This window comes from Antedon mediterranea, chromosome 10, assembly GCF_964355755.1.
Source record: "Antedon mediterranea chromosome 10, ecAntMedi1.1, whole genome shotgun sequence".
In the NCBI taxonomy this organism is placed as follows: Eukaryota; Metazoa; Echinodermata; class Crinoidea; order Comatulida; family Antedonidae; genus Antedon; species Antedon mediterranea.
Genome location: NC_092679.1, coordinates 14,421,350 through 14,445,943, shown reverse-complemented (window position 1 = coordinate 14,445,943; position 24,594 = coordinate 14,421,350). Strand labels below are relative to the sequence as shown.

The window sequence follows — 24,594 nt, the reverse complement described above, 5'->3', positions numbered from 1 at the left end:
AATATTGTTTTTTTATGAGATCGATTTAAAATTTAAATTAAGAAAAAAAGAATTAAAATAAGTTATTTGCATAGGTGTATTAAATTTGTAAAACTATTTTTTTAGCTTTTTTTGACACAATACAATTATAGCACCAACAACAAGACAACCAATATTTTAAGTGTACGTATCCTTTGGAACCGAAGATTGTCGCATTTCATAGATTCGCCGAAAACCGGTCAAACACAGTAATATCATCCAGACAAAAGCCGAAAACCATGAGGCAGTCTGAAGAAGATAAAATAAATTTTGCCAGTGAGGCAGACAAAAAAATGTATTATCATAATTATCAACTTTAATCATGCATTGTCAGTAGAGTTTAGTTATTAATTTTATTAAAATAATAATATAGGGATGTCTCTTTTTAATATTAAAAATCATTAAAATGCATGCTGAGAAATCAAAATAGTCTTTCTAAAAATCTACTACTGGGCCAAAACGTAACATAAAAAAAGCAGCACTATAGGAAATTCAATCATCATCATTATGCAATTTCTAATATACTGTATAGATTTTAATCAAATCACACTTCGGCACTGCAACATAATTTTTTAAGCTTTATTTTCATTCTATTATTCAGATATTTTTCCTAACTCTGACCTAGTTGTTAGAATCTTTATACACAATTATTTTATTATGCTACATTTATTTTAACTGTAATAATACAGTGTGTATTTTGACACTGTTCGCTTAATTCCCTGTTCCAAAAGACTTTTTTGGACAAATTTTTTGGATTCAGACATTTACATCTGTCATCAAACCTTGCAGGAAATAATCTAAACTCATTATCTTTTAAAAAAAAAATCTTTTTCTGCAACTTTCAAAAATAGCCCAATGCAATACTTTTATCAGATTTCAAAACTATTAAGAGGTATATTATTACCTAAAGGATTTCCTGAAAATGAGACTTGTCTACTGTTAAATAATAGGTCTCTCAAAAATCAATGTGCGTGACATTAAAAACCTATAGAAAACTACATTACTTGCGTTAATTATTTTTTGCAGCTAGGAAGATCAATCTTAATAACATTATGTAAACGGATGATTGCTTGGCAACAATAATGATAGTTAAAGATTATTATTATGTGTACAATATCTTACTGCTTGATTTTATATCAGTAGTGCATTTTTTTCCTGTTTTAGAAGGTACTTAATACTGTACTGTAGGCATATTATTGCATGATCAGTTTTCGTTCAAAAAATTGAATGTTGTGTAAATTAGTTTCAAATTGGAATTCAACAGTATAATTGAATAAAAGTTTACTCTAAAACAGTAGGAGTGTTATAAACAGTAGGCGTGTTAAAAAATATTAGGGTATAAAAAAAAAGTTTATAGTGATTCAAAATTTAACATCTAATTACATACATTTCTACTCCTACAGAGTATAAAATTAAATTTATTAAGAGATCGAAGAAATATAATAATATTTATCGATAGGTCCGAGTGGACATGTACATCATTGACATCACGAACCTATAAATTTATACAGTAGGTCCATGAATAAAGTATGACACATTAACTCAGAGTTCATCAAATATAACCACAGTACTAATCAAAATATTACCATCATTTAACAACATTACATCCTGAAATTGTGGGTTGTGGTCTGCTAGGGAAATGTTACTAAATCAGGGTACTTATTTTTAACGAATTAATTTTAATTTGTTGTCTGGTAAAAGCTAGTGGCCGTATTCACCAATCACACTTAAGTGAGATATTTCCTCTAAATATTAAGTTCTTCACTTAACTCAACAAATATTTAAGTATTTCCCTTAAATTGTATTTACAATAAATAGGATATTTTTTACATGTTATTGGGTAAGTGTTTCCCTTAGCCTAAGTGTGAATGGTGAATACAGCCACAGATGTCTTTATACATCCAGTATGGATGTCTCTATGTGAATTATTCTCAACAAGGAAATGCAAATGTTCATTATTAGAACCACTGCTAGTTAAGCCACAACTGTATATTAAGTTACGTTGTTTCTAATGATGCTATCATGCTGGGATGACTACAGAAATATCAACTAGCATTATATTTAAATAATTAAATTAAAATATCAGCGTGTAACAACAGGTTGAGTGTGACAGTGGTATTGCCACTCCCAGAGATGAAGCAACATACTAAATGGTCTGTGAAAGGACAGTAGTGTACATGATGATGAAATGATGATGATACACAGTGGTGTAATGGCTACTGTATGAGCGTTCAATGGCTAAACCCAGGGGCCCCAGAGCATAAGGGGCCCCAAGAGCATGAGGGGCCCCAGAGCACATGCAGCCCGATTCAACTACAGTACACAGCGTTGGAGGGCTCCTTATTGTAGGAGTGCTAAACCAGTCTTAGCCTCCTGCGTTACGCCAGCACTGATAATAAAGTTAAAAGTATGACAATTTTGAAGGTGATGATTATGATGAAGGTGGTGACAAGGATGATGATAATAAAAAGATAAATAAGATAGATAGATATTACAATTTATGAAGGTTATACAACTGTGATGATGATTAAGGTGAAATTGTCAATGATTATCATAGGCCCTCAGCTGAGCCTCTTCTATTTAAAAAACCTGGATCCGCCACTACAATAATGACAATAAGAATAAGATGGTGACAATGATAAAGGTGATAATGATGATGAATATGGTTATTTACTTTTATCTTATTAACCATCTTTAGAGAGGTTATGTTAATGAATATGGTGACAAATGAAGATGGTGACAAAGATGAAGATGGTGACAATGATGAAGATGGTGACAATGATGAAGATGGTGACAACAATGACAATTATCAAGGTGACAATAATGCAAATATGGTTATGATGATGAATATGGTGAAAATGATGGTGACATAAATAAAAATGGCGATGATATAAATATGGTTTGATGATGAATATGGTGACAACAATGACCATTACCAAGTTGATAATGATGATGATTATGGCGACAAAGATTATGGTGACAACAATGACCATTACCAAGTTGATAATGATGATGAATATGGTGACAAAGATGAAGATTGTGACAATGATGGAGATGGTTACAATGATAATGATATCAAGGAGATAATGATGATGATTATGATGACAAAGATTATGGTGACAACAATGACCATTACCAAGTTAATAATGATGATGATTATGATGACAAAGATTATGGTGACAACAATGACCATTACCAAGTTGATAATGATGATGATTATGGTGACCAAGATTATGGTGACAACAATGACCATTACCAAGTTAATAATGATGATGATTATGATGACAAAGATTATGGTGAGGCGACAACAATGACCATTACTGTACCAAGTTGATAATGATGATGATTATGAGGACAAAGATTATGGTGACAACAATGACCATTACCAAGCTGATAATGATGACGATTATGATGACAAAGATTATGGTGACAACAATGACCATTACCAAGTTGATAATGATGATGATTATGGTGACAAAGATGAAGATTGTGACAATGATGGCGATGGTTACAATGATACTGATATCAAGGAGATAATGATGATGATTATGATGACAAAGATTATGGTGACAACAATGACCATTACCAAGTTAATAGGCCTAATGATGATGATTATGATGAAAAAGATTATGGTGACAACAATGACCATTACCGAGTTGATAATGATGATTATAGTGACAAAGATTATGGTGAAAACAATGACCATTACCAAGTTGATAATGATGATGATTATGGTGACAAAGATTATTGTGACAACAATGACCATTACCAAGTTGACAATGATGATGATTATGGTGACAAAGATTATGGTGACAACAATGACCATTACCAAGTTGATAATGATGATGATTATGGTGACAAAGATGAAGATTGTGACAATGATAATGATATCAAGGAGATAATGATGATGATTATAGTTATGGTGACAAATGAAGATGGTGAAATTACAATGATGAAGATGGTGACAATAAAGTAAAGATAAGAATGAGGGTGACAATGGAGACAATTATTATGAAGGTGATTAAAATGATAATGTTGACAATCTATATATAAATTATAATTATACTTTGCCCTGTTTAATAATTTAAATTAATAAAAGTAACAATATACGTTACCCAAAGACAATCTCAATTTCCATGCAAACATCAATCATCATTGTGATCAAACTAACATTTGTATTTACTATATGATGTGCTTTAATTACGATATTTCAATAACAATGACTGCTGAATTACCATTAAACATTAAATTTATGGGAAGAAAAATGTACCTGTACAGTACACGTCAGGGAAAATAACCTTATGTTTGCCAAGATGCGCTTGGTTGCTATCTAGGCCTTATATTTTATGAGATGATAATGTGTAAAAAAAAGAATATTTCTATGGTTTAAAAGAGTCATATAAAAATGTATCTATTTTCTAGTTTTAAAAAATTATAATTATATGATCACACAAAATAATGCACACATCTACTTGTTTTAAATCATGCAATAAATGTATGGTTTTCTTGAGATAATGACATTTATTAATCTGTAGGCCTTACTTTTTATTCTGACCAGAGATTGTCATTCTAACCAAGAACCGGCTTGTATTAAAAAAAACCCAAAAGAATGGTTTTCTTTGAAACCAGTTTTGGTAGTTTTATTATCACATGTATTATATTCATAAATCATATGGCAGCTTAATTTGTACTTGTGCATTAAAAATATTGGTTCCTTCATAGAAATTCTGTGATGACAAATTCAATTTGATGCAGCTAAAGCTACTCACACTGAAACTGGGTAGTCACAGTGGAATCAATTATTATTTTATTGCATAATATTTTTTTGCGAAATTCACATACTCTTGCGTGACAAAGGCATGTTGCGGAACTTGGAATCAATCATATTGTCACCTACTTAATCTTGTATGTAGAGTAAATTTGTCACAAGATTGATGGTAAAATTATAGAATCATGTATTAAGCATAATAGCTGATGCTACTATAAATGTGAATACATTGTGGGTCATTTATAAATATATTATCAAATGCAACAGATTAATGGCTACATACCATAAATCTGACACGTTTAATGCTACTGGAAAATAGAACTATCGGTACAGCATGAGACTGATGACTGTAAACATGTATAAATGCATAACGCTCAAAATTACTTACTAATACTATATAAAATTAAGAAAAATATCAAAGTGCAAGGGATATTAAGTAAGTTAAAACATGGAATATGGTTTATAACTTGATTAAGCTATTATTTTAAAATTATAATGAATATCTTTAACAACAATTATTCTATTATATTTATTTATTAATTTTTATTGTTTTTACACTATGTCAATGGAAATACAATTTTAATGTAGGTCTATCCTGAAAAATCTTCTTTAGATGTTTTTTTTGTGTCAAAAGCTTCAATAATGTTAAGCCAAAATAAATGCAATTCAAATGTGTAAGCACCATACTAAACGGATAGCTCTTCTAATATACATACTGCTTATTTTTTTTTAAACTTAATCGATGTCATAATCATATATAGATATAATGTCATAATTTTAAATTTACATCAATTTAAGTTGAATTAAACATCTTATACAAAATGCCCAATGTTTGATTGATTGATTGAAATTGATTGATTGAAATTCCTACACCATGGCATGGCAAGCCACTCAAGTAAAAGTTGAACAAACACAAAATGCTATGACCATCACAGTACTTGTTCAATAATTGTTTCTCTGTTTCCAAAATTACTAAAATAATCTAATTTGAGTAAAATGTTGATAGATAAAGGTAAATCAGGTGGTACTGTATCTATGTCCAATCTGTGAAATGTTGATAGATAAAGGTAAATCAGGTGGTACTGTATCTATGTCCAATCTGTGAAATGTTGATAGATAAAGGTAAATCAGGTGGTACTGTATCTATGTCTAATCTGTGAAATGTTGATAGATAAAGGTAAATCAGGTGGTACTGTATCTATGTCCAATCTGTGAAATGTTGATAGATAAAGGTAAATCAGGTGGTACTGTATCTATGTCCAATCTGTGAAATGTTGATAGATAAAGGTAAATCAGGTGGTACTGTATCTATGTCCAATCTGTGAAATGTTGATAGATAAAGGTAAATCAGGTGGTACTGTATCTATGTCCAATCTGTGAAATGTTGATAGATAAAGGTAAATCAGGTGGTACTGTATCTATGTCCAATCTGTGAAATGTTGATAGATAAAGGTAAATCAGGTGGTACTGTATCTATGTCCAATCTGTGAAATGTTGATAGATAAAGGTAAATCAGGTGGTACTGTATCTATGTCCAATATGTGAAATGTTGATAGATAAAGGTAAATCAGGTGGTACTGTATCTATGTCCAATCTGTGAAATGTTGATAGATAAAGGTAAATCAGGTGGTACTGTATCTATGTCTAATCTGTAAAATGTTGATAGATAAAGGTAAATCAGGTGGTACTGTATCTATGTCTAATCTGTAAAATGTTGACAGATAAAGGTAAATCAGGTGGTACTGTATCTATGTCCAATCTGTGAAATGTTGATAGATAAAGGTAAATCAGGTGGTACTGTATCTATGTCTAATCTGTAAAATGTTGATAGATAAAGGTAAATCAGGTGGTAGTGTATCTATGTCTAATCTGTAAAATGTTGACAGATAAAGGTAAATCAGGTGGTACTGTATCTATGTCTAATCTGTGAAAATGCCTCTTTATAGTAACATTCTATTCTATGGTTTAAATCTTTTAAATGTTGTTGCTATTTAAAACCTATTCACCTCACACCTGGGCAACTACCACATAGTGTGTATATTTTGGCAAAGCTTTCTCTACTTAAACAGCTGCATTACAATCAACCAAAATAGGGACAGTGTTTTTTATTTGGTATGATTGATTCTACCCTAAACAAATCTTTTTTTACTTTCTGTAAATCGTAATACGTTTCAAGAATTTTAGTGGAGAACTTATTGCATTTGGTCGCAACAGAGAAGCGCTAACGGCAGATAGAGAATTTAGAACAAGAACTGCCCAAACTAGACATATAAATAATTAAAGAAAGTAAGCTAGTTAATAATCAAATAATGTTATGTTTGTTTAATTAATGAATTAATGGAAAGCAGAACAGACAATATAAATCAACTTAATTTCTTCAGGGGTTCTCAACTAATAAAAGAAAGTCTTTAAACAGTGATTGGGTTCGCTTTTGACAATCCTGGCTTTTTGTATTTTTATGTATTCTGTTGTTATTGTTATGAGCCGATATTGAATAAATCAAATCATAAATCAAATCAAACTAGTGCTTTTACTATCATTGAATCCATCAGCTTATCTAGTGTTTGATTCAGTCAGTGATCTTCCCAAGCTGTCCATCTGTTGTAGGATCAGTTAGCTCTATTGTAAGGTAATCATCTAGGCCTAGTTGCATTGTTTTTATTCTGTCTATCAATATTAGTTTGAGCTAGAGAAGGAATGTTCCTGAGGGAACATTGTATGTGAGTGTATTTATAGTTTACATTATGCATAGTTTATGTTATTACAAGTACTTTTTATTATGTACTCTGTCTGTTACTTCATCAAACAGGTTTTGAAGATGTTGTTGAACAATTTGTTTGCACAAATCTTTAAAGTTGTGCCAATTCAGTTATTATGATTTACCTATTTTTATAATATTCATACTCTTTTTACGTCATTCATATTCATTCGTAGGTTATAATCAAACTTAGTTGGACTTATGTATGTATGTGCTCATGGAAGGACACTAGAAAAGGAACATTCTCTTCACTGAGAGACAACTTGATAACTTCCACTTCACTGATTGAAGACAATTAAATTCATAATCCCGGATTTGAAAACAATTAAAATACATTTCCTTATGTTGACATATCCATGATTTGTAGTTAAAGAGATTACAGTAATATTCTGATTTGAGACAATACCCACAGTGATTAGGGAAAAGTCATTGAGAAATTGTCATTATCAATTAAAGATTCTGCATCATGTCAACTCTCCCAATACTGGACTCCCTTGGGCTGAACAATATCAGTATTTCTAATTTTCTAGAAAATCTAGTATGGATAGAGTATTCTGAATATGTTTTTAATGATAACTTCTTTTTTTTTAAGTCCAATAAACTTTAAAATTACATTGATTTTAGTAAGCCTAAAACACTCTACTTCAATATTGCCTGCAACGACATTTGTAAAAAACAATTATCAATATTTATTATGTTGATATAACCACTGTGTTTCACTGGTAATAAGCTGCTCTTTAAAAGTTTGCATGCACATCACGTAAAGACATCAACAAGCCATGAAGATTGAATATCCGATTAATTGCTAAAGAACTGAAAGGCTAACAGATGTGGCTCTAAGAAGGCCTACAGTATTTCTGTAAACTCCTTCGTTTGTGTACAAAACTGCATACAATTTTAGTAGATCAGATAATAATACTGATTATCAGCAATGGAGCAGATTAGCTTTACAAAGATGAACGAAAATGGAGTACTTTGTGAGCAAAAGCAACCCTCTTATTGCCTTAAAGTGACATAAAGCTTTTGGTTCTGTGTACATACATTTTATTATTTGGTATTTTGTATCAAAATCGAAAAGAAAGATCAACTTCATCTCTTAAGATAGTAGTAGTAGGGGATTATTCCAGGGTACTAATTTCAACAGGGAGTGACAAAAGGCTAACAGATGTAGCTCTAATCTAAGAAGGCCTACAGTATTTCTGTAAACTCCTTCGTTTGTGTACAAAACCGCATACAATATTATATATGTGTAGATAATGATTATCAGTAATGGAGCAGATCCGTTTTTTGAAAGGCAAATGAAAATGGAGTACTTTGTGAGCAAAAGCAACACTACTCTCATTCTGCCCCATTCTGACAGAATGAAGTAGTCAACATTTTTTTTTTTAAAGAACTTTAAACGAGACTTCTGATGAAAAGATATGTTCCATGCTACAGTATTTAGTTAGACATGCGGACTGACGAAAAGCTGTTGCTTCTGTGTACATACATTTTAAAAACTTTGAAAAGAGAGAATCATCCTCATCTTTTAATATAGTAGTAGGGGAATATCCCAGTGTAATAATTATGACATTTCAACAGGGTGTGACAAAACTTGGATACTTTATTATTAGATTTGCGGTTGATATGTTTTTAGATAAATTTGCAGTTAATATGTTTTTACATTGTGGCTGATATGTTTTTATATTTGCGATAATGGGTAATTTATAAAACAAATTGTAGACATTAAGGTCTTGAAATGCAGTTTTTAAATAAATTGTAGGTGGCATGGCTTGACATTTGCGGTTACCTTTACATTTGTGACGTATTCTGATATTTGCGCTCATTTTCATGCTCGACACACTCCTTTATGTAAATGGAAGTTAGTATAATAAATATATAATTGATTTACCTGTGTTTTCTTTAACATTGAATAGAAATCAGATCCTTTAAGACCTTTCCAACGAACAAGATCTTGTGATTCTTGACAACTGAAAGAACAAGTATTAATTTGTACCAGCCATTGACTACCAAATAACGGTTATTCCAGAAGAAATATCCAAAGTTTAAATAAAATTAAAATAACTGCACGAAAGTGTTTATCATGAATACCAAATATTTAATAGTAATAATTAATAGTAATATTTGTATTTGTTTTAAATTTCGAGCCAAGATTTGCATTTAGTTTTTTCTATTAAACATAAATGTCAACAGGGCATGCATTAGGAAATTTAATAATGAGGTTTGAATGGTGGAAAGTAAAGAAGAGATCAACAACAGGAGGAAGCACCACGGTAATAAGTTAAATGGCTGTGCTACATGAACAGACTCCATTTTCAGGAAAATTAAACCAATAATTACATTGGTACTGTTTCTGTTGGAGAGAAAATGGCTAGAGAGAGAATTCCAACATTTAATTGACAGAAACATGTACTTGTGGTCATAAATGCTATTAGTAACATGTCCCTTCAAACATGTTACTAAACATAGAAACATTTTTTTTTTATTTACTTTATTTTAAACACTTTACTACATTTAGTAAAAAGTTTGAAGGACATGTTACTATACAAACATGCTACTAATACTATAGTAACAATTGATGTTTGTGGGACAATGTTACTATATAACAATGTTTGTGGGACAATGTTACTATATAACAATGTTTGTGGGACAATGTTACTACCGTATATAACAATGTTTGTGGGGATATGTTACTATGTTGCTGAACATGTTACAGTACTCTATTTAGCAACAATGTTGGTGGGGATACAGTATGTTACTTAAAATAAACATGCTGAACATGTTAACTATATTTAGTAACAATGTTTGTGGGGATATGTTTAACTAAAAATAAACATGCTGAACATTTTATTTTTTATTTATTCGACTTCTCACTAACTCAGTTAGTGAAGGATCTGGACCAACAGGTGGTAAACACCTCTAAAACGGTCCAGTCCCAATTTGTACAGTGGCTGTGTGTGACAGTGGCTGTGTTTGTGTGGACTAGTACACTGGGGTAACCCCCTACTCGTCTCGAAAGATGTACTAGGTTCTTTAAAGTGCGCATGAGCTATGTGTACACTGGACCTACGGTTTATAGTCCTTATCCGAGAAGACTCGTTCTAGCACCAGAACCATGTTAACTATATTTAGTAACAATGTTTGTGGGGATATGTTACTAAAAATAAACATGCTGAACATGTTAACTATATTTAGTAACAATGTTTGTGGGGATATGTTACTAAAAATAAACCTGCTGAACATGTTAACTATATTTAGTAACAATGTTTGTGGGGATACAGTATGTTACTAAAAATAAACATGCTGAACATGTTGTTACCATGCTGAACATGTTACCATGCTGAACATGTTACTATATTTAGTAACGGTGGTTGAAGAGACATAACTAAATTTCTAACAGCACAAGGACGCTAGATTTTTATACAGGTACCGAGCACGGAGGCCATTGTAATTGTATGCATACAACATAATTAGTCAAGAAAAGATACCCTTCGGGCAATAGTTGTATTATATTAGTAGTGGAGTAGAGTTATATACCGCTTATGCTAGACATGTCTGCATATCATAGCCTAAGGCCACTGGCTGGCGTACCACAAGGAATCTACTGCATATAATGTTTAACTGTATAGAATTAATGATGAATGAGGAAGCTTTTGCTTTACGACCCCCAAGGATCTAGGATCTTGTGTTTAGGTGTAGTTTGGCAATTTTTGTGAAGTAGTTGGTCATCGCCGGTGACATTAACCTTGGATTCTGTATCACAAACATACACGCATTATATTATATGTTTTGGTTGCAATATTAAAATTCAGAACCTTCTGCTTGATATGCAACTGTCTTTAAGCATTAGACCACTGGGGCATTAAGGAAAATAAAAAAAGCATTCTTACGATTCTATATGACTACCCATGTCTCCAGACGTTAAGCCGTCACAGAATCGATTTAGTCCTCGCGTTAATACACCAGCTTGTACAAATACTAAAAATGTGAATGCTGCATACAGAAAGATGGTTATAATCTGAAAAATACGACTGTAAAGAGATGTTCCATATTAATATAGTTTTTTAATATGCTATCATTAACAATAACAATTAAAAGATTAAACATTTTTTATCATAATTAAACAAAATTATTATGATAATATAAGGATGACAAACATAAATATACATTGATTTGATGATTGATGTGATGGTGAGGAAGGATGATGATGGTGAGGGAGGGGGATGATGATGGTGATGAAAGAGGATGATGATGATGATGAGGAAGGAGGATGAGGATGAGGTGGAAGGAGGATGAGGATGATGAGGGAAGAGGATGATGATGAGGGAGGATGATGATGGTGAGGTGAGGGAGGAGGATGATGATTGCGAGGGAGGAGGATGATGATTGCGAGGGAGGAGGATGATGATGGCGAGGGAGGAGGATAATGATGGTGAGAGAGGGGGGTGAGAGAGAAGGATGATAATGAGGGAGGATGATGATGGTGAGGAGGAGGATGATGATGGAGAGGGAGGAGCATGATGATGGTGAGGGAGGATGATGAGGAAGGAGGATGATGAGGGAGGATGATGATGGTGAGGAGGAGGATGATGATGGTGAGAGGAGTATGATGATGATGGTCAGGAGGAGGATGATGATTGCGAGGGAGGAGGATGATGATGGTGAGAGAGGATGATGGTGAGGGAGGAGGAGGATGATGATGATGAGGGAGGGAGGGAGGAGGATGATGATTGCGAGGGAAGAGGATGATGATGGTGAGGGAGGATGATGATGATGGTGAGAGAGGATGATGATGATGGTGAGGAGGAGGATGATGATTGTGAGGGAGGAGGATGATGATTGCGAGGGAGGAGGATGATGATGCCGAGGGAGGAGGATGATGATGATGAGAGAGGAGGGTGAGAGAGGAGTATGATGATGGAGAGGGAGGATGATGAGGAAGGAAGAGGATGATGATGAGGGAGAATGATGATGGTGAGGAGGAGGATGATGAGGAAGGAGGATGATGATGATGAGGGAGGATGATAATGGTGAGGAGGAGGATGATGATGGAGAGGGAGGAGGATGATGATGGTGAGAGAGGGAGGAGGATGATGGTGAGGGAGGGAGGAGGATGATGATGATGGTGAGAGTATGATGATGGTGAGAGAGGAGTATGATGATGATGGTGAGGAGGATGATGATTGCGAGGGAGGAGGATGATGATGGTGAGAGAGGATGATGGTGAGAGAGGAGGAGGATGATGATGGTGAGGGAGGGAGGGAGGAGGATGATGATTGCGAGGAAAGAGGATGATGATGGTGAGGGAGGATGATGATGATGGTGAGAGAGGATGATGATGATGGTGAGGAGGAGGATGATGATTGCGAGGGAGGAGGATGATTGCGAGGGAGGAGGATGATGATGCCGAGGGAGGAGGATGATGATGATGAGAGAGGAGGTTGAGAGAGGAGGTTGAGAGAGGAGGATGATGATGAGGGAGGATGATGATGGTGAGGAGGAGGATGATGATGGAGAGGGAGGATGATGAGGAAGGAAGAGGATGATGATGAGGGAGAATGATGATGGAGAGGGAGGAGGATGATGATGGAGAGGGAGGAGGATGATGATGGAGAGGGAGGAGGATGATGATGGAGAGGGAGGAGGATGATGGTGAGGGAGGAGGATGATGATGGTGAAAGAGGAGGAGGATGATGATGGTGAGAGAGGAGTATGATGATGATGGTGAGAGAGGAGGATGATGATGATGAGGGAGGAGGATGATGATGGTGAGGGAAGATGATGATGATGGTGAGGAAGGAGGAGGATGATGGTGAGGAAGGAGGAGGATGATGGTGAGGAAGGATGATGATGATGGTGAGGGAGGATGATGATGATGGTGAGGGAGGAGGAGGATGATGGTGAGGAAGGATGATGATGATGGTGAGGCAGGAGGATGATGATGGTGAGGGAGGAGGATGATGATGGTGAGGGAGGAGGATGATGATGGGGAGGGAGAAGGATGATGATGGTGAGGGAGAAGGATGATGATGGTGAGGGAGGAGGATGAGGGTGAGGAGGAGGATGATGATGGAGAGGAAGGAGGATGATGATGGTGAGGGAGGATGATGATGATGAGGAAGGAGGATGATGATGGTGAGGGAGGAGGATGATGAGGGAGGAGGATGATGAGGGAGTATGATGATGATAGTGAGGGAAGAGGGAGATGATGGTGAGGGAGGAGGATGATGATGGAGGAGGATGATGATGGAGGATGATGATGATGGTGAGGAAGGAGGATGATGATGATGGTGAGGGAGGATGATGATGATGGTGAGAGAGGAGGGTGATGATGGTGAGAGGGAGAAGGATGATGATGGTGAGGGAGAAGGATGATGATGATGGTGAGGGAGAATGATGATGATGGTGAGGGAGGGAGAATGATGATAATGGGGAGAATGATGATAATGGTGAGGAAGGATGATGATGATGGTGAGGGAGGAGGATGATGGTGAGGGAGGATGATGATGATGGTGAGAGAGGAGGGTGATGATGGCGAGAGGAAGAAGGATGATGATGGTGAGAGGGAGAAGGATGATGATGGTGAGGGAGAAGGATGATGATGATGGTGAGGGAGAAGGATGATGATGATGGTGAGGGAGAATGATGATGATGGTGAGGGAGAATGATGATGATGGTGAGGGAAAATGATGATAATGGTGAGGGAGGATGAAAGTTTGCATGCACATCACATAAAGATATCAACAAGCCATGAAGATAAAATCCTCAGGTCATCACAAATAAAGGCATACAGTTTAATAGCCTTTTCAATTTTATTTTTCTCTCCTCTATAAATAAGAATAAAATTTATTCTGCCAATGGAATTCTAGCTATTACCAAAAGACTAAAAATAGACTGAAACAGGTTGAACTATCATATGCCACTAGAGGCACTTTTCTACTACATACACACTATCGAGCGAAAAATAATAATTATGTATAAGTTATTGTCAGTGATATATGCTTAAGTCAATGAACCAAAATAGCACTCAGAGTATCATCATGAATATTATCAATTATAATTCAAAATACATTATTTTTTATCTGCAGGTGATAGCTAGCAGGTAACGAGAATAAAAATAGCAATCTGGATTGGATTTCTTTTTAAAAATATTGATATTTTAAACTGGAGATGGAATTTATATACTGTGTGTGTATTTATTCATTCACTATAATTACTTATTTATTTAATACTATGATAGGCATAGAAACTCAACACCATCCAGTGATATGAATGTATTTCTTTTTACAGCTAAAGATAAGGAAATTGTATTTATATTTTATTTTTTAAGATTTATTATTTAGGTGATCAACTTGTCAGAGGTCTACAGATTTGATTTCTTTTCTAAATATTGTATATACTGGAGATGTGATTTAGCAAGTTTCTATGCCTTTACTGTATATCCACATTTCGTTCACTGATTGACAGTACTCACTGATATTTGTACATAATTATGTGTTTTGTATATAAATATAATGTGTATGATAAATAAATGAGATAATGAAAACAAATTAATGAATAAATCCTATCTTTTATTTCTTTACCGGATTGGGGATATATCAAAATGCTTTAAATTTTTCCTCATCATGATTTTAAGAATCTAAACAAAACAATTAACAATTAAACAAATAAACAATTTAAGTACAATCTAAGAAACTATAAAAATATTATAAAACTAAAAATGACCTGCGCAATTGGAAACGCCATTAATAGAGGCAGAATACCCTGTCCTGACCATGTACTTTGAGTATAGAAAAAATAAATTAAGTAAATGGAAGCAGAAAGTTTTTATGGGAAAAAATGTTACAGTACATGTATGAAAGTGTTCAGACATAAACACATAATGGAGTCAAGAATTAAACTAATTTAACGAATATTAATTATGCAAATGAATTAAAACTTACACTCCTTCTTTTCGCAGGATAAGCGTTACAAGCCAATACGTAGCATAGACTAGACTGAAAATTAACAGTACAATGTGAAGACCCATACAGAATGCGCACTTGGATGCATTGCTGGCGTCTGTGTATATTACAAAGTTACTACTCGTGTTCCACCTCACGTCGGCCCCAAGTATACACTGGCCTTTAAAATCATTCTGTATAAACAAATGTGTAAAAGATTATTAATAGGAAGGGTATCAGTCAAGGAGGGCACGGACGTGAATTGTCAATGAGGTTAGAGTGTTTTAATATATTTTACAGTAAATCTAAAAAAATATTTATTTCTCAAATTTAAACAGACTTTTTTCATGCTCGGCCAAATTTCGCACACAAACGGTCAACAAAATACGCTTAACCACAATCTAGTTTCAATGGTTTTATCTTGAGCTTGTCTCATGAGTGGTTCATGATTAAAGGGTCTTTCACACCTGTTCCAGCACGGTTCCAGTCCGGCGCCGGAAAATCCAATCGAACGTCAATGTTTCGTTTTCACGCGGCTACGCGCATATCGATTGGCGCATAGCCGCGTGAAAACGAAACATTGATGTTCGATTCGCCGGACCGGAACCGTGCCGGAACAGGTGTGAAAGACCCTTAAGGAGTATGCAATAATGATGTTGGAATGGAATAAGAAAATTAGACCTTGATCTAATTAGTTCAAACATAAACTTTTTTAATTATGCTTTTTTGATTTGTTCTGTAAACTAAAAGAAATAAATAATTTAATATTAATTTATAAAAAAAAATGTATTACTTGTGTATGTTGTATGGTGACATTTTTGGTTTAAGTGTTTATTATCAGTAATAAAAATCTGCACTTGAAATGTGATGTGTAGTAATGCACTTATCAATTGTATGACCCACTATACGACCCCCGGGAGAGGTGCGTCATGGGTGCGTCATGGGTGTGTCATTTACAAATAATTACTGACGCAGGGGTGCGTCAAAAAACCTAGATGGTACGTCACATCAATGAACAAGGTGCGTCAATGTCCGTCACTTTACTACCCACCATATCATAAACAACATGGTCACAGTGCGTCAAAATGGGTGCGTCATGGTCACCTAAAGGTAAGTCACCTTTTTGACGCACGGGTGCGTCATGGTATTCAAAAGTATGACGCACATCGGACAAATGACGCACCTCTCCCGGGGGTCGTATAGTGGGTCATACAATTGACAAGTGCATAAATTTAATGTACAGGGTGGGGTCAAGGAAAGGGAGGGACAGGGGATATTTCCATTTTAAAGTGAATTTCCAATAACTAATTATATTATTATATGCATGTTATTCAGTCCTGAAAAAACCATAATAACAACATTTTATTACTAGTTTTGTATGGTGAAATTGTGACTTTGTGTTTTATTATCAGTGATAAAAATCAACACTTGAAATGTGATGATGTGTAATAAATCTAATGATGATATGAAGGGCTATCAATCTGTCACTGGCATGGTGGTCAAATGATGGAAACCTGTCAGTGTCAGATGAAAATATAACAAATATTAGAAATACAATTACAAAATTTTAATTTATCCGTTTTATTAATGTTCAAAAAGAAATAAATACATATTTCTATATACAGTAAATCAGCAAATTTATCAAAAAAGAGATTTAAAAAAAGTTTGAATGTTACTGTAATGAGACAAGTAAGAGAAAGTGGATGGTTGGACTATTGATAGTACATAACACAATTACAAATGCTGGTGGCCAATTGAATAAGCACTTCAGTTCACCAAATTTGAATACTAGTAAGTTCCTCAGTTTGAATAAGTGCCTCAGTTGAATAAATTCCTCAGTTAAATAAGTGCCTCAGTTGAATAAGTGTCTTAGTTGAATAAGTTCCTCCGTTCACCAAGTATCTCAGTTGAATACTGTGCAAATGCCTCAATTGAATCTACTTCAATTGAACTAAAGTTCTCTAAGTACCTAAGTTGAATATTAAGTGGCTATAGTAGTTGAATAAGTACAGTACATAAATAAATGCATCAGTTGAAAAGGCGCCTATCATTTCAAAATAAGTGCTTCATTTGAATATTGGTAACTCAGTTTATTTAAGATTTGATTTTAATCAGCCACTCAGTTTGTATACTGTATAAATGCTGTAAAGACTTCAGTTCAAGAATAAGTGCTTTCAGTTGAATAAGTTCCCCAGTTGAATATGTGCCCCAGTTGAATATGTGTCTTAGTTGAATATGTGCCTTAGTTCAGTTGAATAAGTAGATTAAGAAATGTATAATTTTCTCAGTTGAAGTTCCTTGGTTGAATAGTTCCTCAGTTGAATAAGTTCCTCAGTTGAATAGTTCCTCAGTTAAATAAGTGCCTCAGTTGAATAAGTTTCTCAGTTGAATAAGTGCCCCAGTTGAATATGTGCCTTAGTTAAATAAGTAAATTAAGAAATGTCTAATTTCCTCAGTTGAAGTTTTTTCAGCTTGAATAAGTTCCAAATTGGGAAAAACCCGGTATTTTCGCTGAAAGGTTAGGAGTCTTCCATTTGTTTTGGCCTCACGATCGATCGAAAAGTGGGCGAATTACAGGTGAAAAACAAAAATATCAATCCGCGCGCAATGCATTTTGGGATTTATAGCGGGCCGCTATAATTATTAGAATCAACTTATTTTTCACATTTTTAACCGTTTAAAGACGAAAAAAGTTATCGCAATAGGACCATATAATATTATTTTTACATTAGATCTAAAAAACGTAGGGAAGGGGGCTTTTAAGTGCCTTATTATTGATATGATAGCGGCTCAGTTGAATAAGTACTGTAAAACTCAGTTGAATAAAGTTTCCCAGTTGCATAACTGTAAATGTTTGCCCTCACTATAAATACTGTAATGTACAGTTCCTCATCTGAAAGTACTTCACTTAGAATTAGTACCTCACTTTGAATAACTACCTCACTTCGAATAAGTGCCTCAGTTAAATAACTTTTAAACTAACAATACAAACCTTAAAATTAACTACGGTAATTTTTAAAACAGTACTGTAAAACATCTCATTTGAGACACTCTTGGGACGAAACTTTCCCGGAGCAATATGTTTCAACACCAAACTATTCAGGTATTATTAAAGGTGACATTTTGTTGGGTCGTGAAGCTGTTTGCAAAATAGGGATCCTATTGTAGGTTTATTGATGCTTTTTTAAGAGTTTAATTTCTATATTTGATAATAAGGATAAGTTATTATAATCTTCAAATATCAATAATCTTTATTTAAGATTCTTTAAAGTGTACTTTGACATATTTGACAAACATTTAAGGAAACGCAGAATAATTTGTGTGTATTTAAAAATCTGAGTCATTTCCTATCACAGTACTGTAGAGTAGGCCTTGAGTTGAACACATGTATTATACATTCATAGTCACAAAATCAGTATCTAATATTCTATATGTTTAACTTTGATTTATTTTAAATGATTATTTAAATGATAAAAATACCAATAAAAAAAAACAACATTTGGTTAATTAATATTGTTGAACATGTAATTAATATGTAGTATGAGAAAAAGTTAGTAGGATCTATTCACATACACACTGTATTACACTATTTTAAATTTAATATTTAATTGACGTAAAATTCCAAATTTTATGGAACATTATTTTGATTTGTTTCATTTACTACTTCTTCAGCTCTGTCTACTACTTACACTATCAAACTTTATGCGACAAGAAATTGTGATGTGCCCATATATGGACATGATGATGTCATCACTACCATATTTGTGCGAGCACTTTTTTTGTCAAACTTATTTAATAATAGTGTTGACACAGACTTACATAACTTAAGAAGTTTTTGGATAAAAAATTATGACATTTTATACATTTCAATTAAATTATTTTTGTAACATTCAGTTTGTTTGTTTGTTTGTTTTATTTTTATACTGGGTGACCTCTTCAGTCAAAGACTGATCTCCCAGAGGGCCCAGTTGGTGATCAGTGGCTGTGATGTACTAATACACCGGGGTAACCCCCTACTCGTCTCGAAAGATGTACTAGGTTCTTTAAAGTGCACACGAGCAAGTTGTGTACACTGGACCTACGGTTTATAGTCCTTATCCGAGAAGACTCGTTCTACCACCAGAACCATGGAGTGAGTGAGCCTCGAACCCCTGCCGATGTTATGGCTACGTGATTACGGTTCCACTGTCTTAACCGCTCGGCCACTCACTCACCAGTATACATTGTATTGCCTCGAAATTACAATGTTTAAAAACACTCAATGTTCAAACTAATTCAAAAGGTTGAATTGAAGTAAAAATCATTCAATCTAGGGTTTACATACATACTTTTAATATTTATATTTATTTTCAATATAATTTTAGTTTATTATTTAATAATTATTATTGCATTATTATAATATTTCATAAATAAAGTAGAGCCCCTTTTGTGATGTTTGTCTTTCCTGTGAATACGATGACCAAACCCTATTCAAGGAACATCTCTATGGAGATACTTTTTTGGGATGTGATCTCCCATGTATCATTTTTTTTTGCACTTGCTTTTCAATTTTCATTATAATGAACAGTACCTTTTTCACACCTGCATAAGTAAACAGGTTTGATCTCCCAATTTATTACACATTTCATACAGTACATGAACCATGATAAAACATTGGGAGAAAGCATAGTTGCACGCTATTTTGATTACTATGATTGATCAGTACCAGGGCAATACACGCATGCACAGTAACAACTCGGGACATCTTTAACAAAAAAGCTAGGCCTTTCATGTGTATTTTTCTCCCGAAATTCCAAAGGGTCAATTGTGAAATTGCAAGGGATTTTCCAAATTATGCAAACTGGTTACAACTTATTACAAGTTGTTACCTTTTGCAGGTATTGCTCAGTTTATTGCTTAAGTTCCAGTATTTGACTCAATGATTGAAAAGATATAGGCCTAAAAGTTGAAAGGTCAAACATTTGAGGATATCTGATCATCCTGTACGAACCTGATCTATGGGATTAACCAGCAAAAGTTCTGACCATTTTTAAATGATGGAACAACTCCTTGGTAATTTTGGTGGCAAGGGTTCCTTCCTATCATACTGTAGAATAGTTTTCCACTGGTGAATTTATTTGTGCACAAATAAAAATAATTAACATTATTAGTCCAATCAAGGGTTTTCATATTTGAAACTACTGTACCTTTAAATGTCTACAATCATCGGAGCTTCCGAGGGCTCCGCCCCAACCCACTTGACAGTCTCAGGCATTGAATGCTAAACTTTGCACGCATGACAACCCTCTCCAAAACACCACCACTGATATGCATGTATTCAGATTCCAATTATATTTCTGTGATGAATTCTAGGCCTAGGTCCTTAATTGAGTTTTTTAGTTTCAGCACTACTCGTACAAGATCAAACTTCTGATTAATAATTATTATAGGTCTAATATCGAATAATTAAAAGGTCGCATATTTTTTCTTTGTGGAAATATTTCATTCATTTGGTTCGCACACAGATAGGTAAGATTCACCTAGCTAGCAAAGACAGGTTTCTTCAGAGAGCTCCTTCTTTTTTAAACAATTCTATATTTTTTTTTTATTCCAAAAATGTCCTTTTTTATAATATTAAAGTTCCCTACTTAAGAATTTCGTCAGCCTAGGCCTAGTTTGTGGGTGACTCATCGTTTATAATCCTCACACACATTCATCTCACGGACAGGTTCTTATAATATACGGCTAGGCCCTATCTTTATTTCTACTTCACTTTCGTACCAACCAGACTATTTTAAAGTTGGGGGTGAACTCGAATTAGGTGCCGGGTGTGTGTGTACGAAAAAGTGCAAGCGTCAGATAATCTACCTAGAAATAGCTAACCTACCTTTGTTTTCCCAACTAAAATTGCAATTGATAATCCAGCAAATGACGTTGTATACAACAGTAAAATCTCCAAAATTAGGACTATTGTTAAAATATGCAATTCCATTGTTTCCTAGCCTAAAAATGCGCACATCAACTTCCCAAGAAAACCGACTACTCATTCGCCTACTCCGCCGCCGATAAATGAAAAGTTTGTTTTTTCGCTCTATAAAATTATAAACATCGCCCTCTATAGTAGGTATTAAGGCTACGTTCACACTAAAAAAATAAAGCAGAGCGGCATAACAATCTTTTATATTCCAAAATTAGAAACGTTGATGGAGGAGGGCGCACTATCTTGTAAATATAGATAGGCATACCGTATTTGAGGTATTTATTCGAATAAATGTTTATTATTCAAGAGTGTTTCTAGACTGCGGGGGAGGCGTTTATTATTCGGAGGGGGTTGGAGTTTATTCGAGGGAGGAGTTTATTCGGGGCAGGCGTTTATTATGTTGGGTTTAATTTGGTAACATGTATAATAAAATAAATACCCCCCAAATACAAATACAACACAATTAATATAAACAAGAATATTTCTTACAAAAAACGCTGCTTGCTTATTGTTATTGCTAAGGTCAAGTCTGGGGGTCACTTCATCACGCCTAGATACTTCAAGTATCCTATTACAAACAAAAACTTCAATGGACTGTTTTGATAATAATTCAATGATTATCTGACAGTGAATTATAGTAATATCATGGGACTCATAAATACCAGAAATGCTTTGGGATTTGTCATTAGATTCTTTTCCTAGCCGTTTTTTGGTACCTATAAATTATAGTCGAGTTTCCATTTTAACAAAAATGTCAAAGTGTAGTACTATACTGCTGCTTGATTTCATCTAATGAATGAGTCATCTCGTGTGCCGTAGCGGGCTAGAGCAGCAGCGTGAAAAATGTCAAAATTGCATCAATAGAAATGTTTTTATTACTACTAGATCATCTTATTAATATATACCTGTAGTGTATTGACCACATACATCATACTGTAAATAGTGTTGCCGCCCTCTGTTGTTCATTAAAGAAATCTAGCTCTCTACAAAATGGATACCGAGCACGAGTCATATGTATGATACATCACAATTGGCGACGAGAATATAACGGAAAGCGCGTCAATAAGAAGATTAATCTGTGAGTAAGAATATTCAATAGTTAATATTCTACAATCTGCTAAGATGAGTACTATAATTGGTAGACTCGATCCGTATGACGGCGAGGCAGAGGACTGGGCCTCCTATGTGGAAAGGTTAGAGGCATATTTCATGGCAAACGGCGTGGATGACGACAAGCGTGTACCTACGTTACTCAGCTTGATAGGGCCTAAGACTTACGGTCTTCTGAAGAACTTAGTAGTACCTGATTTACCATCAACCAAAACATTTCCGGAACTTGTGGATTCGTTGGAAAGGCATCTGAGTCCTAAACCTCTAGTTATAGCTGAAAGATTCAGGTTTCACAAACGTGAGCAGCATGAAGGTGAAACAATCCAGGCCTATTTAGCGGATTTACGACGCCTCACCAAACACTGTGAATTTGGAGCACAGCTAAATGACGCCCTGCGGGATCGTCTTGTTTGCGGAATTAGGTCAGGCAGTATACAAAAAAGACTGTTGGCTGAGGCAAAGCTTACATTAGCGAAAGCGCTACAAATGGCAGTTGCTATGGAAACTGCAACGAAGGATGCTTCGCTACTACAACAACAGTTTAAAGAAGAACCACAGAGTACTGTGAACAAGATAAACGTGAAACACAATAATAAGCAGCAATTATGTTATCGCTACAACAAGGGTGGTCATAAGGCAAACGACTGCCGGTACAAAGAAGTTGAGTGCCATACTGTAACTGTAAAAAGAAGGGACATATCAAGGCTGCATGCCGGAGTAAATCAAAACAAACACCACACCAAACTAAGAAGGGTAAGCGAGTGAATGTTGTTGATAAAGAAGAAGACAACCTTCTAGCCATGGTGTATGTTAATAATGTAGACGTTGGGAAATCAGTGAAGATAAAACCAACGATAGATAATATCCCATTGGACATGATAGTGGATACTGGCAGTGCACTCTCGTTGATTTCGACAGAAGATTTTGAGAAATATTTTAGGAATACAGACTTGTTGCCGACCAAAGTTCAACTTAGAACTTATACTGGAGAAGAAGTAAAGACAAAAGGGTATTTGAAGGCCAAAGTAGAATACAACGGACAGAAACACTATGGAAAACTATATGTAGTAGAAAGAGGTGGACCCCCGTTGTTTGGTCGTCAGTGGTTGACACATATCAAGTTAGACTGGGCCAGCATCTTCACAGTGAAGGCTGACCACAACAAAGCTGATGTACCAGCAATACTGAATAAATTTCCAAAACTCTTTAACAAAATTGGAAAGGTGAATGGGGTAAAAGGTAAACTTACCTTACAGGATGGAGCACAACCAGTTTTTATTAAGGCAAGGAATGTACCATATGCACTTCGACCTCCAGTTGAAGCCGAATTAAGGAACCTCGAGAGTCAGGGAATCATCACCCCGATTCAAACTAGTGATTGGGCAACCCCAATAGTGCCTGTACCAAAAAGTAATGGAGATGTCAGGTTGTGTGGAGACTACAAAGTTACAGTAAATCCAAAGTTAAAAGTGGACTGCTACCCTCTTCCAAGAATCGAGGATGTTTTCGCAACCTTAGCGGGTGGACAGAAGTTCACCAAACTAGATTTGAAACAAGCATATTTACATTTAGAGATGGAAGAAGAATCCAGAAACATGCTGACCATAAATACACACAAAGGGCTATTCCAGTTTAATCGACTAGCGTATGGCATTGCATCTGCTCCTGCCATATGGCAGCGGACCATGGAACAAATCCTGAATGGTATTCCGGGAGTCCAGTGTCTACTTGACGACATGATTATTACTGGCACTACTCATGAAGAACATTTAAGGAATCTAGAAAAAGTATTAAAGGTTCTCAGTGATAGAGGACTGTGCCTCAATGACAAGAAGTGTGAATTCTTCAAAGAAAAGTTCGTTTTTTGTGGTCATGTGATAGATAAAAATGGATTACATAAAACTGAGGACAAGATTGAAGCTGTTAGAAATGCTCCCAAACCTACAACCGTAAGTGAACTCAGATCATTCTTGGGATTGATCAACTATTACCATCGATTCCTGAAAGACTTAGCTACAGAAATTCATCCGTTGAATAA

General features: G+C 34.8%; 2 protein-coding genes across 2 annotated transcripts; one reads left to right on the top strand and one right to left on the bottom strand.

Moving 5' to 3' along the window:
• LOC140060724 (transmembrane protein 179B-like) lies at positions 1–21,599 on the bottom strand. The gene is made up of 5 exons (XM_072107057.1): positions 21,354–21,599; positions 15,488–15,681; positions 11,435–11,575; positions 9,436–9,514; positions 1–267 (listed from the first exon to the last, which is right to left on the bottom strand). Exons 1-5 carry the CDS (start codon positions 21,456–21,458, stop codon positions 157–159), a joined length of 630 nt encoding a protein of 209 aa, XP_071963158.1. The 5' UTR covers positions 21,459–21,599; the 3' UTR covers positions 1–156.
• A 969-nt stretch (positions 21,600–22,568) lies between these two features.
• LOC140061270 (uncharacterized) lies at positions 22,569–23,321 on the top strand. The gene has a single exon (XM_072107778.1). It carries the CDS (start codon positions 22,569–22,571, stop codon positions 23,319–23,321), a length of 753 nt encoding a protein of 250 aa, XP_071963879.1.
• The last annotated feature ends 1,273 nt before the right edge of the window (positions 23,322–24,594 follow it).